A 19,464-nucleotide genomic window follows, 5' to 3' on the forward strand; every position below is an offset into this window, starting at 1 on the left:
ACTCATTGGAAGGACTGATGTTGAAGCTGAAACTCCAATCCTTTGGCTACTTGATGATAAGAGCTGACTCATTGGAAAAGACCCTGATGCTGGGAAAGATTGAGGGCTGGAGGAGAAGGGGACAACAGAGGATGAGATGGTTGGATGGCATCACAGACTCAAGGAGATGAGTTTGAGTAAACTCTGGGAGACAGTGATGGACAGGGAGGCCTTGCATGTTGCCGTCAATGGGGTCGCAAAGAGACGGACATGCCTGAGCGACTAAACTGAACTAAAGCACTTGAGATTCCTAAAGTCTAGTTGGGAATTATCAGGGAGCAAAAGGGACCACAGCAGTGTTCTTCAGATCAGCACATCCATTTGCTTCTCCAAAAATCCATTTCCTCTTCTTTCACCCATTTCCTGCTTCTAAAAACACATACTGCACCTAGCAAAGGTTTTATATTAGTTATGAGACAAAGAAGGAACAGGAACTAGCTCTGTAAATAAAAGGTTAATGGAAACGCAAACGCTTTATATTAACTCCACCTTACAGCAACTATTAGTTATGTTATGCTTTGATCTTTTCATTTATGCTCACTCACATATATTATTGTCAATATCTTTGAAAAAATAAAAACATGTAAGAATAAGCATGTTAAGGACCTTTCACAAACCAAGTGACAGTAGGTTTTTATTAACATATCTTACAATGTTGATTATTCCTAGTTTTATAATTTCTGCTTAATTATAAAGATTGATTTAGCTTCTACAGTAATGTACTGTATTTAAATGATCATTCATACAAGATATCACACCAGGACATTTTCTTGAATAATATACACACATCACTCTACCTTGGACCTGTTATTTTTAAAAGTAGGTTTATAAATGGGACTTATAAAAGTTATGGGGGAAAAATTAAAGTTCTAGTTTAGCAGCATGCATGTATGTAATTCAAGTACAATTTTCAACCAAGTGCTTTTTAAAATTTTACTGGTGACTAATTCACCAATATCAAAATAAACACTATCAAATACCCAAAATTTAATGTTAAGGCTAATATTTTCACTTCACATCCATATGCACAACCATAAAACATTCCATTTTAAATATGTAGTAATCAAAGTCTGAATACATTATACCATGTATATATAGCATCAGAGTTTCAAACTGTAGAATTATCCAAGTTCATGAATCCTGTAACAGTATTTCCTAGAGATGTAAATTAGCATTTTGCTCTTCAATCACACTTACAAATGGTCTGGTATCCATAATGACCAATGCAAAAAATATGACAGGCTGAACTTATGATACAGTATTTTAAAAAGTAGCAATGTGTTGGAAAGGACAGCTACTTAATTAAACAGAATCATTCTAGTCTTTCAGAAAGTCATCTTAATATTTTGGAAATGTATATAAAAATAGCAAGCTATTTCCATGTGTTTTATTGTAGGTTCATAGGTAATCTTTTGATTTTTTGAACATACTTGAATATTTACTGTTCTATTTTAATGCAAGGCCATCATTTAAAGTCCATTTTTATATCCTGTAATATCATGTCATTCAACAATTTTTAGAACACAGATCTGTGATTTTATTTTACCATTAGATGTTTTTTAGTTTATTTTTACACATAAAAATGTAATTTTATATAACAAGCCATGGAAGTCCAAAGTACCAGGAATTGCTTGATAGTACTATATATATTAAATAATCATCAAATTATTGAATCATTTGGAAGAAAAATTGTGGCAGCAATATATAACATGCTTTTCTGTAATCTTCCTTCTGTAAGTACAGAGTGGGTTTTAGCTCAATCATTTCCATTCTTACTGACTTAAAAATCCTACAAACATAAACTGCTTTTCCCAGCAGCCTCAAACAAGAATGCAGGTGTACAGCTCACTCATGAGGATCATCACCATTGAGCCTTTTTTTTTTTCCCTTTTAGGAATCCAAGCAGAAATAACAATGATTACACTGCACAAATACAATACAGATGAACCTCTGGAGCTGAGAAGGAAAGTTCCAAAACTATGCTCCATTTGTGGGGAAGTCAGAGCTTTTTTCCAATCCAATCATTTAAACAAAAACTTGGTTGGTAATAAAAGGTGGGCATGCACAGAATCAAAATCTGCCATGTGTATGTTCTTAAAACTTCTGATTTTATAATAAAATCTATTTGCTATTACCGCAAGTAATTTATCCAAGTGAAATGGCAAATTTTGATTTTTAGGGACTCCCCCAACCACACAAATGCCCCCCTAAATGTACTGTATTATATTAACAGCAGCTATCTACTTATTTTACAACTATTTCAATTATTTACCTGGGGAGAATATTTATGAAATTCCTGAGAATGAATTAAGTTTTCAGCAAAGCCTTAAACTTTTAACAGATTCCTCACAATAAGAAAAAATTGTAAAGTTCTACTATTAGACCAACTTTTACTATACAATATTTCACATAAATCATGTTTTACATTTTTTTCTAATTACATACAGCAAAAATCTCAAATCAACACAAGAATGGCAGAGGGAAAGGATGCATTATGTTTAGCAGATGCAAATTAAAACACACAGATATAAAGAAGCAGTAAAACTTTAAATAAATCACACCCACTCTAAATATCAATGAAAAGCAGATATGCACTGTTGGGAGAATCATTTTAAAATGATTTTGTCAACAAGTTGTGCTTCTTATCAATTGTGGACTTAAACAAAAAAAGGACCACTAAAGAATGGTTTAACTTGTTACTTGTTATGCTCTCCAGATATTAAAAAAAAAATTATTATACCATTAATGTGATTACCAAGCACCTAATTTTGGAAAGGCTTTATAATGTATGTTTTCTTTTTTCCCTCAGCAAAAGCGTTAATCCCCCAAATTAAGTTAAAGCTTATTGTTGATAAATTCTTAATGAAAATGATATAATGCAATGCCAAGGTGGTGAGTCACAGCCCATTGTAATGTGGACCCCATCTTTTATTGATGTGATCAAAAGTATGAGAAATCCACTGTTGTTCAAGAACTTTGTATCTTTCTTTACAAATGTAGAGAGGCTTGCCTCGCCTAGAATGAAAAGAAAAAAAAAAAGCATTAAAATAATATAATACAATGAAGCTTTCACACACATTTTAAAAACTCTATGGCAAAAATCTCACCTAGGGAATTGGTTTATTTGTATTTCCTTAACACCATATGGGGAAAATATCCCCCCAATTAGAAACAGCTCTAAATTAATGACTGCCAGAATTTCTTAAAATAAAGAATAATTATTATTATCAACACAATTACAAAGCCAGGAATGGCACATTATTCTTACTGGCCAAAGCTGAATAAAACACGAGAATATATCCATGAACATCTAACCTAAGATCTCGGTCTTCCTCTCCATGAGCATCCAAATACACAGAACCCCAGAGGCAGAAGCGGTGGCCTCGAATGATGATAATCACTGATGCATTGATCAAAAGGAAAATCCCTGTTCCAGCACCACAGTTCTGAGAATGCTAAAAAATAAAAAAATGTAAATAGACTTCACAAGAAAAGAAAATGAATAATGCCCTAATTGTCTTCTAAATAATACAGAAATATTTAAATTTTTTAAAATCAGATTTCATCTAAGTTAAACTTATAATCTCATTCTTAATCCTTTATTAACAATACATTGGAAGAATTTGGATAAGGATTATCTAGGAAATCAATTAAGAGCTAACCTAAATCTAATTCAGAAGCTAGTGTCTAGAACAGCATATCTAATGGTTGTTCCACAGCATAACATCTAAACATATATTTCATTAAAGGGCAGGACAGGGGGGTAGGGAGAGGAACTGGAGCTGCACTTATGAAAGGTTTTACTCATAAAAAACCTTAAGTGGGTTTTTTTGTTGTTGTTGTTTTGTTTTTACCCTTCTACTGGATGTAAAACAACAACAAAATCAAGATCCTTATATGTATCATGTATTTAACTCAAAGAATAGTTAAATCTGAAGTTGGTTTGACCATATTTTTGTATGTAATACACACTGCATTGTATGTAAAACAAACCACATTTCCATGTGATATGAGATTTGAGTTTCCATAAATTTTAGACTATTTACTCTTGCTTACCAATACACATTCACAGTAACTTTGTTGCTTGCAGCAAAGTCCTTTCAGGCATACAAAAGTACCACAAACAAGGCAAACGGCAGGGTCTTTAGGAACCTTGGTGCAGACACTACAGGTTTTTCTGTGGTAGTACTGGAAAATGGTGTTATAATTTTCAGGCAACTGTAGAAGGTGTGGCAATTTCCATTTTGACTCTTGGATAAGCAACGCCTAAAACATTATTCAAAAATATTCATTAGTCCTATGCATTTAAGTTACTTATACAAAATATTTGTTTTTTAAAGGCTGTTTTCTTTCTTTTTTTTTTTTTTTAAGAAATCTGTCTCCAAGAATGTGGCTTTTTCTTTCTTTATAAACACTCTTGCCATTTCCATTTTACAAAAGACTAAAATAGTCCTTCAAGAATTACCATTCTCAAAAAAAAAAATTATCATTCTCTATTTTAATATATTCTATTTTAATTTAAGTCCCTTTGTGGCACCAGGGGTAAAGAACCCGTCTGCCAATGCAGGAGACATAAAGAGATGTGGGTTTGATCCCTGGGTCGGAAAGATACCCTGGAGAAGAGAGTGAATGGCTACCCACTCCAGTATTCTTGCCTGGAGAATCCCATGGACAGAGGAGCCTGGCGGGCTACAGTCCATGTGTCGCAAAGAGTGAGACACGACTGAGCAACTAAAACTTTCACGCTTTTTCAATTACTACATGATGTAAATTTTAGATTAAGCACCCTCAAACATTTAAATTTCTTATTACTTTAAAAGAAAAATATGAAATATAACTAAGGATGCAAGGAAAATATATGCAGATGTATTTTTTTTTAATATTCTTGATGCATAATTTTAAACAGTTACACGTTTTTCAAAACTAAGTTTTGGACCTTTCTTAGATAAGCAAAAGGACACTTGGTGGCTCAAATGGTAAAGAATCCGCCTGCCGTGCAGGAGACCCGAGTGTGATCAAACAATTCATTGGCTTTTTCTTTTGGGGAAGATCATGGTTATAATTTACATTTCTATTTCAGTACTTTATCATCTGGAGTTTCTTTTCTAGAAGATGAAAAATCTTAAACCTCAAGCTGTTGAGAGCTTTTGTATCTGTCAGTGCTAGGGCTACAATTCTTTTCATAAATGTTGTCAGGAAGTATGAAAAAAAAAATCAGTTAAATTTCCCTATAGGATATTTTGTTCTTGTACTTATATAAAAATACTGGAAATAGCATTTATGTTTTCTCTAAATGCTACTTCCTTAATACTTAAAACACATAAAATGTAGTATGAATCTATATTTTAAGAAACTGTATACAGGTTGGCAGTTTACCTGGTGATCTTCTCACAGTACTAACAGCCACAATACATCTTAATCAATGCAATAACCAATTATCCAGCTTGGTGTTTATCAGTAAGTTCATGGATAAAGTGGCCATGGAAGCAAGGATAAGGACAACATATGTGTTTACAATATGCATTTGTCATACTCAGTGCCCAGCTCTTGACTCCAAAGACTGCATATTCTGTGATGAGCTGATTAAATATGGAACCCTTGCATCAGTGGAAAGAACAGCAGTTTGTCCTCACTGACCTTGATACTTACCTAGATTAGGTTGTAAACTGCCCAGCAGCATACACCACATGGTCTCTAGTCAAAGGATTTTCTTCATACAGAAAGATGTAAGGCAAGAGGTGGATGTCTATGAATTAATCGATCTTAACTGGTAGTCAATCATCTGAAAAACTCACTGGTCTTTTAAATAATCAACTTCTTTGCTGATGAATTTTTAGATGGTACCAACTAGAAGAAAACACCTATAGAATGAGGTATATGGTCCTACAGAATGAGGTATATGAGCTAAACAAGCACCAGTACATAAGGGTGACTGCTCCCTTATAGATGGAATACACAGATTTGGGAACCAGGGAGTGCCATCTCTCATAATTAGACCTAAGATTTTGGTCTTTAATTTTTGTTTCCCTGATATTCTGGATTCTTCTGTGGTTTTAGTACTGTCATAAGGAAACCGTGTCCTATCCTCCATCAAGGGACATCTTAACAGTTCTACTGAATTAAAAACTAAATGTCTTTGACCATTCTAGGTTCCCTAGACCATTAGGAAGTATGAATTAAGTATTCTCTTACCTATTGGCATATCACCACTATAGTGAGTGTATCTCTTTTTACATACCTTTCCTTGTTCAGCATGTCTTTCAGTAAATGAATTTATCTCAAAACACCACTGAGATATAATATCAAATGCCGGAACTGGCCAATCCAGACAGGAGGCACTGATGAATGGATGTTCTGTTTGGTAGAATGTTGGCAGAAGTCCCAGGCAGCTGGAAAGAACTGAAAATTCTTCTTCTTCCTTTTAGATATAAAACAGAAAATTCTCAAGACATTTCTCATAAGCATTTCCCACTACAGATACTCTGTCATTCTCATCAATTACTTTTGGATAGTATGAAAACTTTCTTAACTGATTCAACTAAATAAAGGGAGTAAGAGGAGCAAAGAAAGAAAAAGGCTCCAAGCTGTTATAGCCAATATTCCCATAATATTTCTCTTTGAAATTTAACTCCTAAGTACCATAGCATCTGCTTCATTTATATATTTACATATTTTAAAAATAGCACTGTCAGTTATCTATAGACTCTCTGGTAGTCTATAGAATCTAGCTACACTAGGAAGTCAAATGTTAATACGGAGCAAAAGGACAGTGACTTTTGGTTAAAAAGACATAGACTGTCAGTGTGGATAAAAAAGAACAGTGAAAACACGGAATTCACAATACATAGTGCTCTGCAGTCTCTGAAGGGATGTGCAGGCATGGTCTCAGGCCCCCCGTGAGTCATGCTCTTTCACATAGTTACATTCCTAGCCCTGGTGCCTTTATTCCTAGGCTTCTTTATCTGAGGCCTCAGGCAGGGGTCACTTTGACACTTCTGCCAAGGGCACCTTATGAAGGGAAAAAGGTGAAACCCTGACTCTGACTCAGTACCCCAGTTCCCCACTCTGACTCAGTACCCAGCACTTTTCCACTCCTGTCCCGACCCCCTCACCCACTCTCCACCTCAGAGTACATAACACTGAAAGAGCCTTCTGTTTGAGACTCCCTTAACATCTGTGCTGATCCATTTGACCCTCAACTGGTACACCATTTCATTCTATGAGGTGATGAATGAGGAATCAGCATTTTCCCTGGTTTTAGCCTCTTGCATATACTATCAATGGTAACTGATTTAAAGGCTTAACTCTTTCATCTGTGGCTTGCAGCTTTAATCATCCAGTCCAGTACCTAACAACTCAGTTCTCTCTCCCAGCTTAGCTGAGCTCCTGACATTTATGTGTATCCATTTTATTGATTTTTGCAAAGAACCAGATTTTGAACTCATGGATGGTCTACGGCCATATCACCCTGAACGTGCCTGATCTTGTCTGAACTCACTGATTTTCTCTACTGTTTCACTACTATGTCATTGATTTCTGCTTTGATTTTTGTAATTTTTTTAAACTTGCTTTGGATTTAATTTGCTCTATCCCTTTTTTCATGAAGTAAAAATTTAGATAAATGATTTTAGACCTTTCTTCTTTTCAAATATAAGCATTTGAAGCTGTATCTCTCCAAGAAATATTTTAGTGGCATTTCACAATTTTTCTATGCTGCATTTTCATTTTCACTCAGTTTAAATGTTCTCTGGTTTCCATGTGATTTCTACTTTGATACTTAAGTTATTTAGAACTATACTACTTAATTCTCACATACTTGGGGATTTGTGTATTTCTTTGTTATTGATTTTCTAATTTAATTCTGTGTGGTAAGAAAACTGTTTTGTGATTTCAATTCTTTTAAATTTGTTGTTACTTGCTTTATGGGTTGGCATATGGTATATTCTAGGTGAATGGGCCATGTGCATTTTTAAAAATATGCATTCTGTTATTACTGTCTGGTGAAATATCCTATAGATGTCAGTTATATCAAGTTGAATAATAGTATAGTTCAAGTCTCATTTATCCCAGTTGATTTTCTATTTGTTATTGATTACTAAGAAAGAACATTGAAGCTTGCAGCTGTAATTGTGGATTGTCTATTTCTTCTTTCAATTCTGTCAATTTTTATGTAATTTGAGGTTCTGTTGTTTCATGCATATATATTTATAACTGTTATATCTTCCTGCTCTATTGATAAAAAAAAATGAATCTAAACTATTTAATGCAATAGTCAATTATTTAAGAGAGAAGGAATAATCAACGGCTTAATTCTGCTATACTGCATGCAGGCTTCAAAGACCATAAATATGATAAGTAATTTAACTCTCACAGAAAATTCCCTGAAAATGAATGACAAATAATGACAGGGTCATAATCCTATAAACACAGCTTGATTTACTTACCTTCTGGTTTCCTACTTTCTTTTCCACTTTTTTGCCTACTCATACTGACCCACAGTTTTATAAACTAGATTAAATCAGTGATCATTCATTCAAGTTTTAATTGGCTACAAATTGAATATTTTTAAATTCTAAAATTATATAAATGCCATCAGATCTTTAAACAACCAGCTTGCTGATCAACATAATATCCTTCAAAAAGGATATTAAAAGCCAGTGATGATTAGTAATAAATATATCAATATGAAAAATATATCGATATGAAAAATATATCAATATGAATACTATCATTTGTTCAAGTACTGGGATTTATTATCACAGATCTAATCAAAAACTCCTCTAACATAAAATATTAGTAATATTACCATAAAAATGGATGGATACTAACAAATAAAAAAGTAACAATAATAGTAAATATTCTAAATATCTACTCCTTTGAGTTGGAGTAACATATTCTTGTATGGGGAGTTTCCCTGGTGGCTCGACAGTAAAGAAATCTGCCTGGAATGCAAGAGACCTGGGTTTGATCCCTGAGTGGGGAAGATCCCCTGGAGAAGGGAATGGTTACCCACTACAGTTTTCTTGACTGGAGAATTCCATGGACAGAGGAGCCTGCAGGCTACAGATCACAGGGTCACAAAGAGTTAGACACAGCTGAGCGACCTAACGCTTTCACCTTCATCTTTGTATGGCAGTTCTGGATATTGATATAAGCATAATATTGTATCGGTATATTTTTTTAAATTAGTTAATTATTTTAAAAAAAAGGTTCCCTACTCTCTATCCAAACTTATACCTGGCAGCTAGGTAAATCTTCCCCAAAAAGGTGGTGCTGAAGAAGGCTGGTGATTCTGAGAAATGGTAAGCAGAAGTCCTGTAAGTATTTTTCCATGGATTCAGGAGACCAAGCAACAGGGATAATCTAAAGTTAAAAAAGAAAATCAGAACAATTCATTCTATTAATGTAATAGACATAGCTTAAAAAGTCATGTTCATAATGTCAAGAAAATCTAAATTTTTAAATAACCACTACATCTGGTCTTAGAGCATACCGTTGCACACTCCTGAGTTCCTTCTTCATGGTATAACTTTCCTTTAGACAGTTCACTTATCACAAAGCTCAATAACACTTCATAAGACTTTTCTGCATCACAAGTATTCTGGAAAAATTAAAAAGTAATTTCATTAGTCACTGAAAATTACAAAAACATTTACATTAGAAAGAATACTTTTTCTCAAGCATGTAAAGTTCACTTTCTCAAAATCTGTGTACAACAGCACACCTCTGGATGCACAATGAAATCAGGAAGGGTATTAAAGCTATTCTAATACTTCCTTGGAATATAAGTTACATAATATATGTGTAAATGAACATATCTAAGTCATATCTTTTGTCCCAGTAATTCTCATTCCTGGAAATTCTTTCCTAAGGAAATAATCTCAAAGGAAAAAAATAACTTTATGCCCATGACAATCACCAAAGCATTGTAACAGTAGAAAATTAGAAATGACTAACAAAAGGAAGCAGTTACCTAAACTATGACATATCAGACTATTTTATAGGCAGCAAATATAACAAATTTGAGCTACATAAAAAAGTGTTTATGGTGTGATATGAAAAAAGCTAACAGAAGTTATCGTTATAATGATACAATTGTTATAATTATACAAATCATATATGCACGAAATATAATATGGACCCCAAATTATTTTCTTTTACAAGTTCTCTCAAATTCCTCGAGTAGAACTTGTTAAAACAATTTAATATAAAAATAAACAGGACCATATGTTTATTACAAAATTACAAATGACATTAAATAACAGTCTACAAATTAAATAAGCTTAATGACTATACTTTTTATAAGAAAGGAAAAATAATGGCTATTAATAAATTTAAGTTTATTTCAATAATGCTTTTCACATAAAGAAATGTACTTTTTACATTCACTGAAGTATTAAAAGGTGTTGCAAATTACTGTAAAGTATAAATTACAATAAAAGTAATAACTTGGTTGTGATGTTGTTTATTCTGTTCATTAACTACATTTTAAAAATAGTAAAATATAAGAACTCAGCAAGCACTGTGGGATACACGTTTAACCTGAATTTTTAAGGCGCTGATAGGACCACAGAATTTATCATTTGACGATACATCCTTTCTCACATGTTACTGTGCTCTCTTCAATTAGACTGTAAATTCCAAAATGTCAGAAACTATACTTTATATCTTCTATGTCACCGTTTACATAACAAAAATCTGAGTAATAAACACTTGCTGGCTAACTGATAGGATTTATTTTGGATTTTGGTAGTGGAGTTTTTGACCTTGGAACTTGACTGGATGTCTCTCTTTTTTTAATCAATTATTTGCATTATCTTTAATTACCCCTCTGCTTTCTGCCATGTTGCAGCCATGTAGTATGATCATGTCTTGATAAACTATAAAGTCTCTGATGCAGCAACTGCTATCCTGATATCATGTGACCTACTTCACCCTTGCCTAATTAATCAGCAGGATTATTGATCACTTGCCAAATATGTGATTTGTAGTTTACATATAATTTGCAAGAATCCATATCCCACTGGATATCAAAACAGCAACATATTATGTTTTTAGAATTGATTTAATAAGAGTAGCTCTTGAATAAGCAACTAAAAAAAAAATATTACCACAATTTTGCGTTTTGTTAATTAATGTGACATATTTAATGTTGTGAATATATACAAGACAGCCTAAAAGTCTAATTCAAAACACACTCCTTTGAGTAAAAGATTTATAGAGCCTAACAACAGAAATGTTTTTCAAGTAAAATACTTTCCTACTTAGGGGGAAAATATTCCCCCACAATGATACTCATATCACCCAAGCAAGTTATTGAGTGGTAACTAGCTTTTAAATTATTATCAAAATCATTTTAAGTATTTTTTTTACAAACAAGAAATACTATATCAGATCAGAAAGTCAAATATAATGTAGTAGTCATTGTTTTGTATTGAAAACTCTCTCACTAGAAGAGTATTAGGTAAGAAAATAACTTTATTTCATGCATAAGAAGTCTTAGGAAATCATATTTTACATCAGCAATATCTGAATAAAGCAAAGAGTAGGCTCTTTGGTAAAGCTAAGAAGATAAGCTTTAATAAGTAAAGCTTTAATTTTTTAAGAAGTAAAGCTTAAGAAGAAGATTTCTGAGACCATGAATAAAAGACCTAGGATCATGATAAGAAGAATCCTGTGGGAGAAGTGGCAAATGTATGTGACTTAAGAAGAGAATTTAAGGGTTGAGAGATGCAACAGATGCTTTTCTGGGTAGATGCTTTGTCTAAATTACAGTGCTTCTTAACTTTTGGGGGTGACAGGCCCTTTGAATATATGCTAGATGCTATGGTCCTAAAGTGAAGTTAAGTCGCTCAGTCGTGTCCGACTCTTTGCGATCCCATGGACTGTAGCCCACCAGGCTCCTCTGTCCATGGGATTCTCCAGGCAAGAATACTGGAGTGGGTTGCCATTTCCTTCTCCAGGGGCTCTTCCTGATCCAGGGATTGAACCCAAGTCTCCCGCATTGTGGGCAAACACGTTAACCTCTGAGCCACCAGGGAAGCCATGGTCCCAAACCCAAAAGCAAATCAAAGGGAAAGAAGCCCAGACTAAGAAATCCTGGTATAAATACTCTTAACAGAAATTCCACTAACCAAAACAACACAATTTATACAGATTTTAATAATCATTTTTTCCCCAACTAAACCTCATTATCAAATTAACTCTAAAATCTCTTTGAAAAATACATAGGAGCTATGTATTTTATTTACCAAATTAGGTCTGTTTTTCATTGGAATTATCACACCTGACGATAAGGAATTACAAGGATGAGATGAATAAATGAGATTCAATGAAGAAAGGAAAGAAGAGACTAAAAGAGGAAAGAAGAGCTAAAGAAAGAAGGAAATTTTTTAAAGGAGGAATGAACAATACAAAATAATTACAGAAATCACAGTGATATCTCATTATTCATAAATATTACTGCTGCTGTAATTTACAATCCTGTAGATATACAGGATTATTGGCTTTTCCTACCATTGATCTAAGCATAAATGCATAAATGTACATTTTTTTAAAATAGTAAAATATAAGAACTGAGCAAGCACTGTGGATATATGTTTATGTACCTAAAAAGTACATTTATGCTTAGATCTATGGTAGGAAAAGCCAATAATGTGGCAAACCAAAAGCAATTTATATAGCTATAAATTTCTAATTTATGTTCTGATAAGAATCTGCTTCATATTAAATGTTTTATTAAGCATTTTTAAAAACAGTTAACAATGATCAAAGTGAGAAAACTGACAGAACAGTTACCTAAATTACTTCATGTTCCTTTCATCATAGATTTACAATTGTCTAATTTTCTGTCAGTACGTCTCATTTTTGGAGAAGGCAATGGCATCCCACTCCAGTACTCTTGCCTGGAAAATCCCATGGATGGAGGAGCCTGGTAGGCTGCAGTCCATGGGGTCGCTAAGAGTCGGACATGACTGAGCGACTTCACTTTGACTTTTCACTTTCATGCATTGGAGAAGGAAATGGCAACCCACTCCAGTGTTCTTGCCTGGAGAATCCCAGGGACAGGGGAGCCTGGTGGGCTGCCGTCTCTGGGGTTGCACAGAATCGGACACGACTGAAGTGACTTAGCAGCAGCAGCAGGTCTCATTTTAGAGAAAAGTCAGATGAACAGATTTAGAACCAAATTATATGAGAAAATGTTTAAATTTATACTTTTTCATGATTAGAAAACTTACTGAAAAAAATTTCAACAATGGCACAGCATAGAAACCAGTTATATCTGATTTGAATATAAATAATTCAAAATATCAGATTAGAGTACATTTAGGGAAACAAAAATATTTAGAAGAAAGAAAGAACTGTAGGAGGCAAATTATCCAAGAATCAGCTAGAAGCAAGAAGGAAAAACCACTGAAGGACAAGACAAAAACTCATTTTGTTATTTAGGAATTTTAAAGAGAATTTTAGAAACAGAGGGGCCCTTATATAGCATATGTTATAAACGTCTCATTTACCTATGAGAAGGTTGAGGTTCTCAGAGTTTTATGTCTTGAACAAAAAAGTAGTATCTCTATTCAGTGGCAGAAGCTTAGCCTCATACTCAGGTTCAATGTCCAACAACCAGTATTTCTAAATTAAGATATAACAAACTTCATGATGATACTACAGTAAATTTCTGGATATATCATCATGATTTAGGAAGACTAGTGATAAAAGTGAAGGTTATACTGAATATATTTCATGTATCTAAAACTGGTTTTCTCTTCTTTAATACCAGTAGATATGATTTTAACAGAAACTTTTCAATGTGATTTAAAACTTCTCTAAAACGTCTATAAACCAACCAAAAATACTTCTTTTTAAAAAAAGAGTCTACAGAACAAAGAAAAGTTTCAATTTTTACTACACTTATTATTTTTTCCTGCCAACTTTCCCAAATAAACAAGGAAGTAGGTTGCAGGAGTGAGACAGAACTTAGTGACTGAGCATGCATTCTTCTTATTTCACCTGTGTCTAAGTCAAACTACTCACTCAGTTTTTTGGTTCAACAGTACACATCTCATTTGTCTTCAAGCCATTGAAAATACTTACATTTAACTAAACTTGCACAATTTTTCTAAATTGTTCACATAATTCTTAAACATGGGGAAAAAGTAGTTTTTAAAAAGGTATAACTCCAGGAGAGGGATCCCAAACAAAGGCAATGCCAAAGAATGCTCAAACTACTGCACAACTGCATTCATCTCACACACTAGTAAACTAATGCTCAAAATTCCTCAAGCCAGGCTTCAACAGTACGTGAACCGTGAACTTCCAGATATTCAAGCTGGATTTAGAAAAGGCAAAGGAGCCAGAGTTCAAATTGCCAACATCCGCTGGATCATCGAAAAAGCAAGAGAGTTCCAGAAAAACATCTACTTCTGCTTTATTGACTATGCCAAAGCCTTTGACTATGTGGATCACAATAAACTGTGGAAATTCTTAAAGAGATGGGAATACCAGACCACCTGACCTGCCTCCTGAGAAATCTGTATGCAAGTAAGGAAGCAATGGTTAGAACTGGACATAGAACAACAGACTGGTTCTAAATCAGCAAAGGAGTACATCAAGGCTGTATATTGTCACCCTGCTTATTTAACTTATATGCAGAGTTCAAAACGAGAAATGCCAGGTTGGATGTAGCACAAGCTGGAATCAAGATTGCCAAGAGAAATATCAATCACCTCAGATATGCAGATGACACCACCCTTATGACAGAAAGTGAAGAGGAACTAAAAAGCCCCTTGATGAAAGTGAAAGTGGAGAGTGAAAAAGTTGGCTTAAAGCTCAACATTCAGAAAACTAAGATCATGGCATCCAGTCCCATCACTTCATGGGAAATAGATGGGAAAACAGTAGAAACAGTAAGAGACTTTATTTTGGGGGGCTCCAAAATGATTGCAGGTGGTCACTGCAGCCATGAAATTAAAAGATGCTTGCTCCTTGGAACAAAAGTTATGACCAACCTAGACAGCATTTAAAAAGCAGAGACATTACTTTGCCAACAAAGGTCCATCTAGTCAAAGCTATGGTTTTTCTAGTAGTCATGTATGGATGTGAGAGTTGGACTAAAAGAAAGCTGAGTGCCGAAGAATTGATGCTTCTGAACTGTGGTGTTGGAGAAGACTCTTGAAAGTCCTCAGACTGCAAGGAGATCCAACCAGTACATCCTAAAGGAAATCAGTCCTGAATATTCATTGAAAGGACTGATGCTAAAGCTGAAACTGAAACTCCAATCCTTTGGCTACCTGATGCAAAGAACTGACTCAGTGGAAAAGACCCAGATGCTGGGAAAGACTGAAGGCAGGAGGAGAAGGGGATGCCAGAGGATAAGATGGTTGGATGGCATCACTGACTCAATGGACATGAGTTTGAGTAAACTCTGGGAGCTGGCGATGGACAGGGAGGCCTGGCGTGCTAGAATCCATGGGGTCGCAAAGAGTGGGACACGACTGAGTGACTGGACTGAACTGAACTCCAGAGGATCTTCCAGACCCAGGGACAGAACTTGCATCTCCTGTGTCTTCTGCATTGCAGGTGGATTCTTTACCCTCTGAGCCCGAGGGGAAGCCCCAAGAAAAGGGAAGGATTTTTAAATCTACAAGTAGTGAGTCAAAAGTGATCTTTGGATTGTGACTGGGAATGAGGCAAGGAGAAGAAAAGATGACAGATAAGTAAAACAGTTAAGCCTACATACATTTTATTACTTGCCAACTATGATGATGTACGTTTTATAACTTCTGGAAGTTTAAGGCTGGCAGCAAAAGCAAAACAAAACTGTCCAGATACAAAAAGGGAAAGGCCAAGGTTTATAGATAGACAAAAAAGACCTCACTCTGCAAGGAAAACATTTTTAACTTTTTTAACCTGACGGTGCTCCATCTCCAATTAAAATACTGTTAACAATTCACTTTGCTTTTCAAACACCTAATCTCATTCATTCATACCACCAATTTAAATGAGTTCACCAAACTACTAAATGATAAATTTAGACAAGACACTAACCTTTTTGAGGGCTCCTGTGTGTTTCCAGGCTGACCTATCTTCCTCATTGCATTTAACTGAAAGTGCCACAAGACCTTGTGTATACAGTAGGGTAAAAAGCACCTTCACAATGCAGGTGAAGTGGTCTATGAGAGAAAGAGAAGATCATTATTTCTTTGAAATCTAGACATCTTATACTCAAGATAACCTCACAAATACATGCCTTTCCTTGCATGTGTAACTGGCTGTTGTTCAACAATAAAATGTGGTATTGTATTTGTGACCCAACAGACCTGAAATTATGGAATCAAATTTCCTTTATTCATCTACATAATATACAAATAAGAGGCTTTTAGCACAGTGGGAAGTGTGCTCTGTCTCAACCTCAGAATAATGCTGTAATCTTGGCAAATCTCCTTACTGCACATCGTGTGCTTAATAACCAGGCCTGGGAGTCTAAAAACCAACAATTTACCTGCTTCCAATATCATATGATGAGTAGTACAATACAGACCTTCTAAAGTAAAAAAGAAAAGAATAAAATCCCAATATTTTAACTACTCTGAATTTTAAAACAATGAAAACTGTTATAATGCAAAAATAGTGGTAACAATACACAAAATGCCTGGCACACATTAGGTACTTAAAAAAATGGTAACTTAACCATCATAACGAACATTTATATACACCTAATAACATAAAAATTTTTTTCAAATGTCTCCTTTCAATCTTCGTAACAGTCTCAGCTGGATAACTGAGCTTCAGAAGATGTGCTTGTGATAACAAAGCTAATAACCACTCACATCTGAACTTGAATCCTTCAGTTATTCCTATTATATTATGCTACTACCCTAGTAAACGGCTCCTACCACTTAATCAGTTGTTAAATTAAGAAACTTGTAGACATCCCTGATACTTTCCTATGTCTTTCTCCCCACAGTAAAACAATCACCAAATCCCATCAATTCTTTTTAAATATCTTTCAAATGAGTCCCAACACCGTGGACCATGCGTCCATCATTTCTTGCCCACACCTATTAATTTCAGCCTAAATAGTTGTGTCAGGGATTCCTAAGACCACTTTGAGACTTGACGATTCACTAGGAAGACTCACAAGACAGCAGATAGTCTTATGATTTATTACAGCAAAAAATACAAAGGAAAAGAAAAAGGCATATTGGGTGAAGTTCAGAGGAAACTTTCAGGAGTCCTCTTCCTGCAGAGTAACACAGGATGTGTCCATCAAGGTGCTGGGACAGTATGTCTGAAATACAAACCCGCGAATTCATTAAGAGGCTCTGCCCAAGGTTTTTATTGGGAGCTGATCACACAGAGGTACCCACGGCCTGGCACATACCTCCCAGGAAGAAAACAAGTACATTCATCATAAACTACACTGTCTGTACAGTTTGGGCATAGAGAGCCAGTTTTATCAGTGGGATGATGGAAACCCTCCTGAAATCAAAGATCCCAGATACCAGTCAAGGGCTGACCTTGGAAGCAGGTCTTTCAAAGGATAGCAGTCAGGCCTTCTCCTTTCTGAACTCTTTTCTGCACAGCAGTTTATCTGCATGACCTGCCCCCTGCAATCTTTTTTGTTTGTTTATTATAGCAAGACGGATCTTTTAAAAAGAAGTATTCAGCATCCTTCCACTGGGTCTCTGTACAAATGAAAACATTTCCTCTTTGGAGCCTTCAGTTAGTCAGATGACACCTTAAAATCATGCCCTAAGGAAGAATCTTGCCTGATTTGAAATTTGTGTGTGTTTCTGTGTATGTGTGCAGTGTGCCTGCAAACATATGCATACATACACACACATGCTGTCTCTTACCAATACTGATGGGTTGGGGTGGGAACTTGATGTAAGCTGAGCCAGAGTACTTATTTGGGATTTTTAAACTGGAGGTAAAGGGAAGGTGTAAAGATGTGAGTCTGGAAATATCAGGCGTCATGTTCCTAGTCTACGGCAGAGACTGTCTAAGGCCAAAGTGAATGAAGCAGAGCCACAGAGTTAGAAGGATAGATCCAAGATGGCAAGAACTCTGCCAGCATCTGAAGCCCTGGTTCTGATCATCCTTAGGACTCCAATTCCTATAGTATGGTTATGTGAGTCCATTCATGCTCTTTGTGCTTATAAGCTACCTCTAAATAGATTTCTAAACATCCCAATGCCTAGGTAGCTAACACATGCCAGGTTACAGACAATGAGAACTTAGGGTCTGGATAGTGAGAGAAACAGACGGCTATATGTATGTTCAGCGTGTGATGTGAGCAATAGGAAGAGTACTGTAAACTGCCCAGTGTAACTAGACTGTAAGTAGTGATCCATGAGAGATGAAGCTAGAAATGTAACCTGTATGCTGAAGACCAAAGGTTGTAAACTGAAGGCTACTTGTCTGAATGCAACCTGGAGAGATGTTTATCTTGCTTTGTTTTTAGTTACTGACATTTAAAAATTGGACACATTGGACACTTCTTGTAAAAGTCCAGATTTCCACTTATAGGAAGATCTGACAGTACTGGGCCCACATTCTTACATGCTGACAATTATCTGGAGCTAAATAGTAACTGCCCTCTTGGGCCAAGCATACTTGCCACAGTCCCCAATCCCCAATTATATCAAACCAAAGACATCATTGTTAACAATGGATTTCGGCTATGAAGCCTAAATTGTTTAGGTTTAAATTCTGACTCTTCTGATCTTAGGCAAGTTAGTTAAACACTCTGCTTTTTCATCTGTTAAAGTAGGTGGATAATAACACCTACTTTAAAGGGGTTAAGTGAAATGATGGTTCAGCTTAAAACAGTGGATTGGCAGTGGCAATAAGTAAATATCTGTTATTATTATTACTATCTATGTTACTTGTTTCGTATCTGTAAGTTTTTTATTTACAGAACTTAGACTGGGCAATGAGAAGTAATTTTAAGCAGTACAATGATAATATTAGATTTGAATTTTAAAATACTGCTGCTTCTTAGGAGAAAGGCACTAAAACAAGACTAGAGGCAAGAATACCTATTAGCAGATAGCAAAAGCACTCTAGCACATGTCAAATTAGAGGCGCTGTTGAAAAGAATGGGCTGAATTAGAGAAATATTTAAATGACAGAAATTATAGAATTTAGTACAGCTTTCAAAGTAGAAAATAATGATAGTCTCTCATTCTACAAAGGGTAAATATCAACAGTAGTAGTATTGACTAAAATAGAAAATGGAGGAAGAGAGCAAGCATGGATGGGAAGAAGATGAATTAATATATATGTTGAGTTTGAGGAATATGTAACACTATGTGTACAAGTGTATAATATGTACACATTCCTCAAACATATAATATGTTTGAGGAATATGTAACATGTGTAATGTGTGTAACATGTGTAATATGTAACATGAGGAATATG

General features: G+C 35.0%; 1 protein-coding gene across 6 annotated transcripts in view; it reads right to left on the reverse strand.

Annotated features, from left to right (window-relative positions):
* Window positions 1–646: 646 nt before the first annotated feature.
* The window catches only part of UBR3 (ubiquitin protein ligase E3 component n-recognin 3), a 204,872-nt gene continuing 186,054 nt past the window's right edge, over window positions 647–19,464 (reverse strand). For all 6 annotated transcript variants that reach the window (XM_061435648.1, XM_061435616.1, XM_061435633.1 and 3 more), the window contains 7 exons: window positions 16,087–16,211; window positions 9,533–9,640; window positions 9,277–9,402; window positions 6,278–6,457; window positions 4,096–4,305; window positions 3,355–3,494; window positions 647–3,054 (listed from right to left, as the gene is read on the reverse strand). In XM_061435648.1, the coding sequence (XP_061291632.1) occupies window positions 2,937–3,054; window positions 3,355–3,494; window positions 4,096–4,305; window positions 6,278–6,457; window positions 9,277–9,402; window positions 9,533–9,640; window positions 16,087–16,211 (1,007 nt within the window). In that variant the 3' untranslated portion in view covers window positions 647–2,936. The remainder of the gene's footprint in view (window positions 3,055–3,354; window positions 3,495–4,095; window positions 4,306–6,277; window positions 6,458–9,276; window positions 9,403–9,532; window positions 9,641–16,086; window positions 16,212–19,464) is intronic.

Source organism: Bos javanicus, chromosome 2 (assembly GCF_032452875.1).
Source record: "Bos javanicus breed banteng chromosome 2, ARS-OSU_banteng_1.0, whole genome shotgun sequence".
In the NCBI taxonomy this organism is placed as follows: Eukaryota; Metazoa; Chordata; class Mammalia; order Artiodactyla; family Bovidae; genus Bos; species Bos javanicus.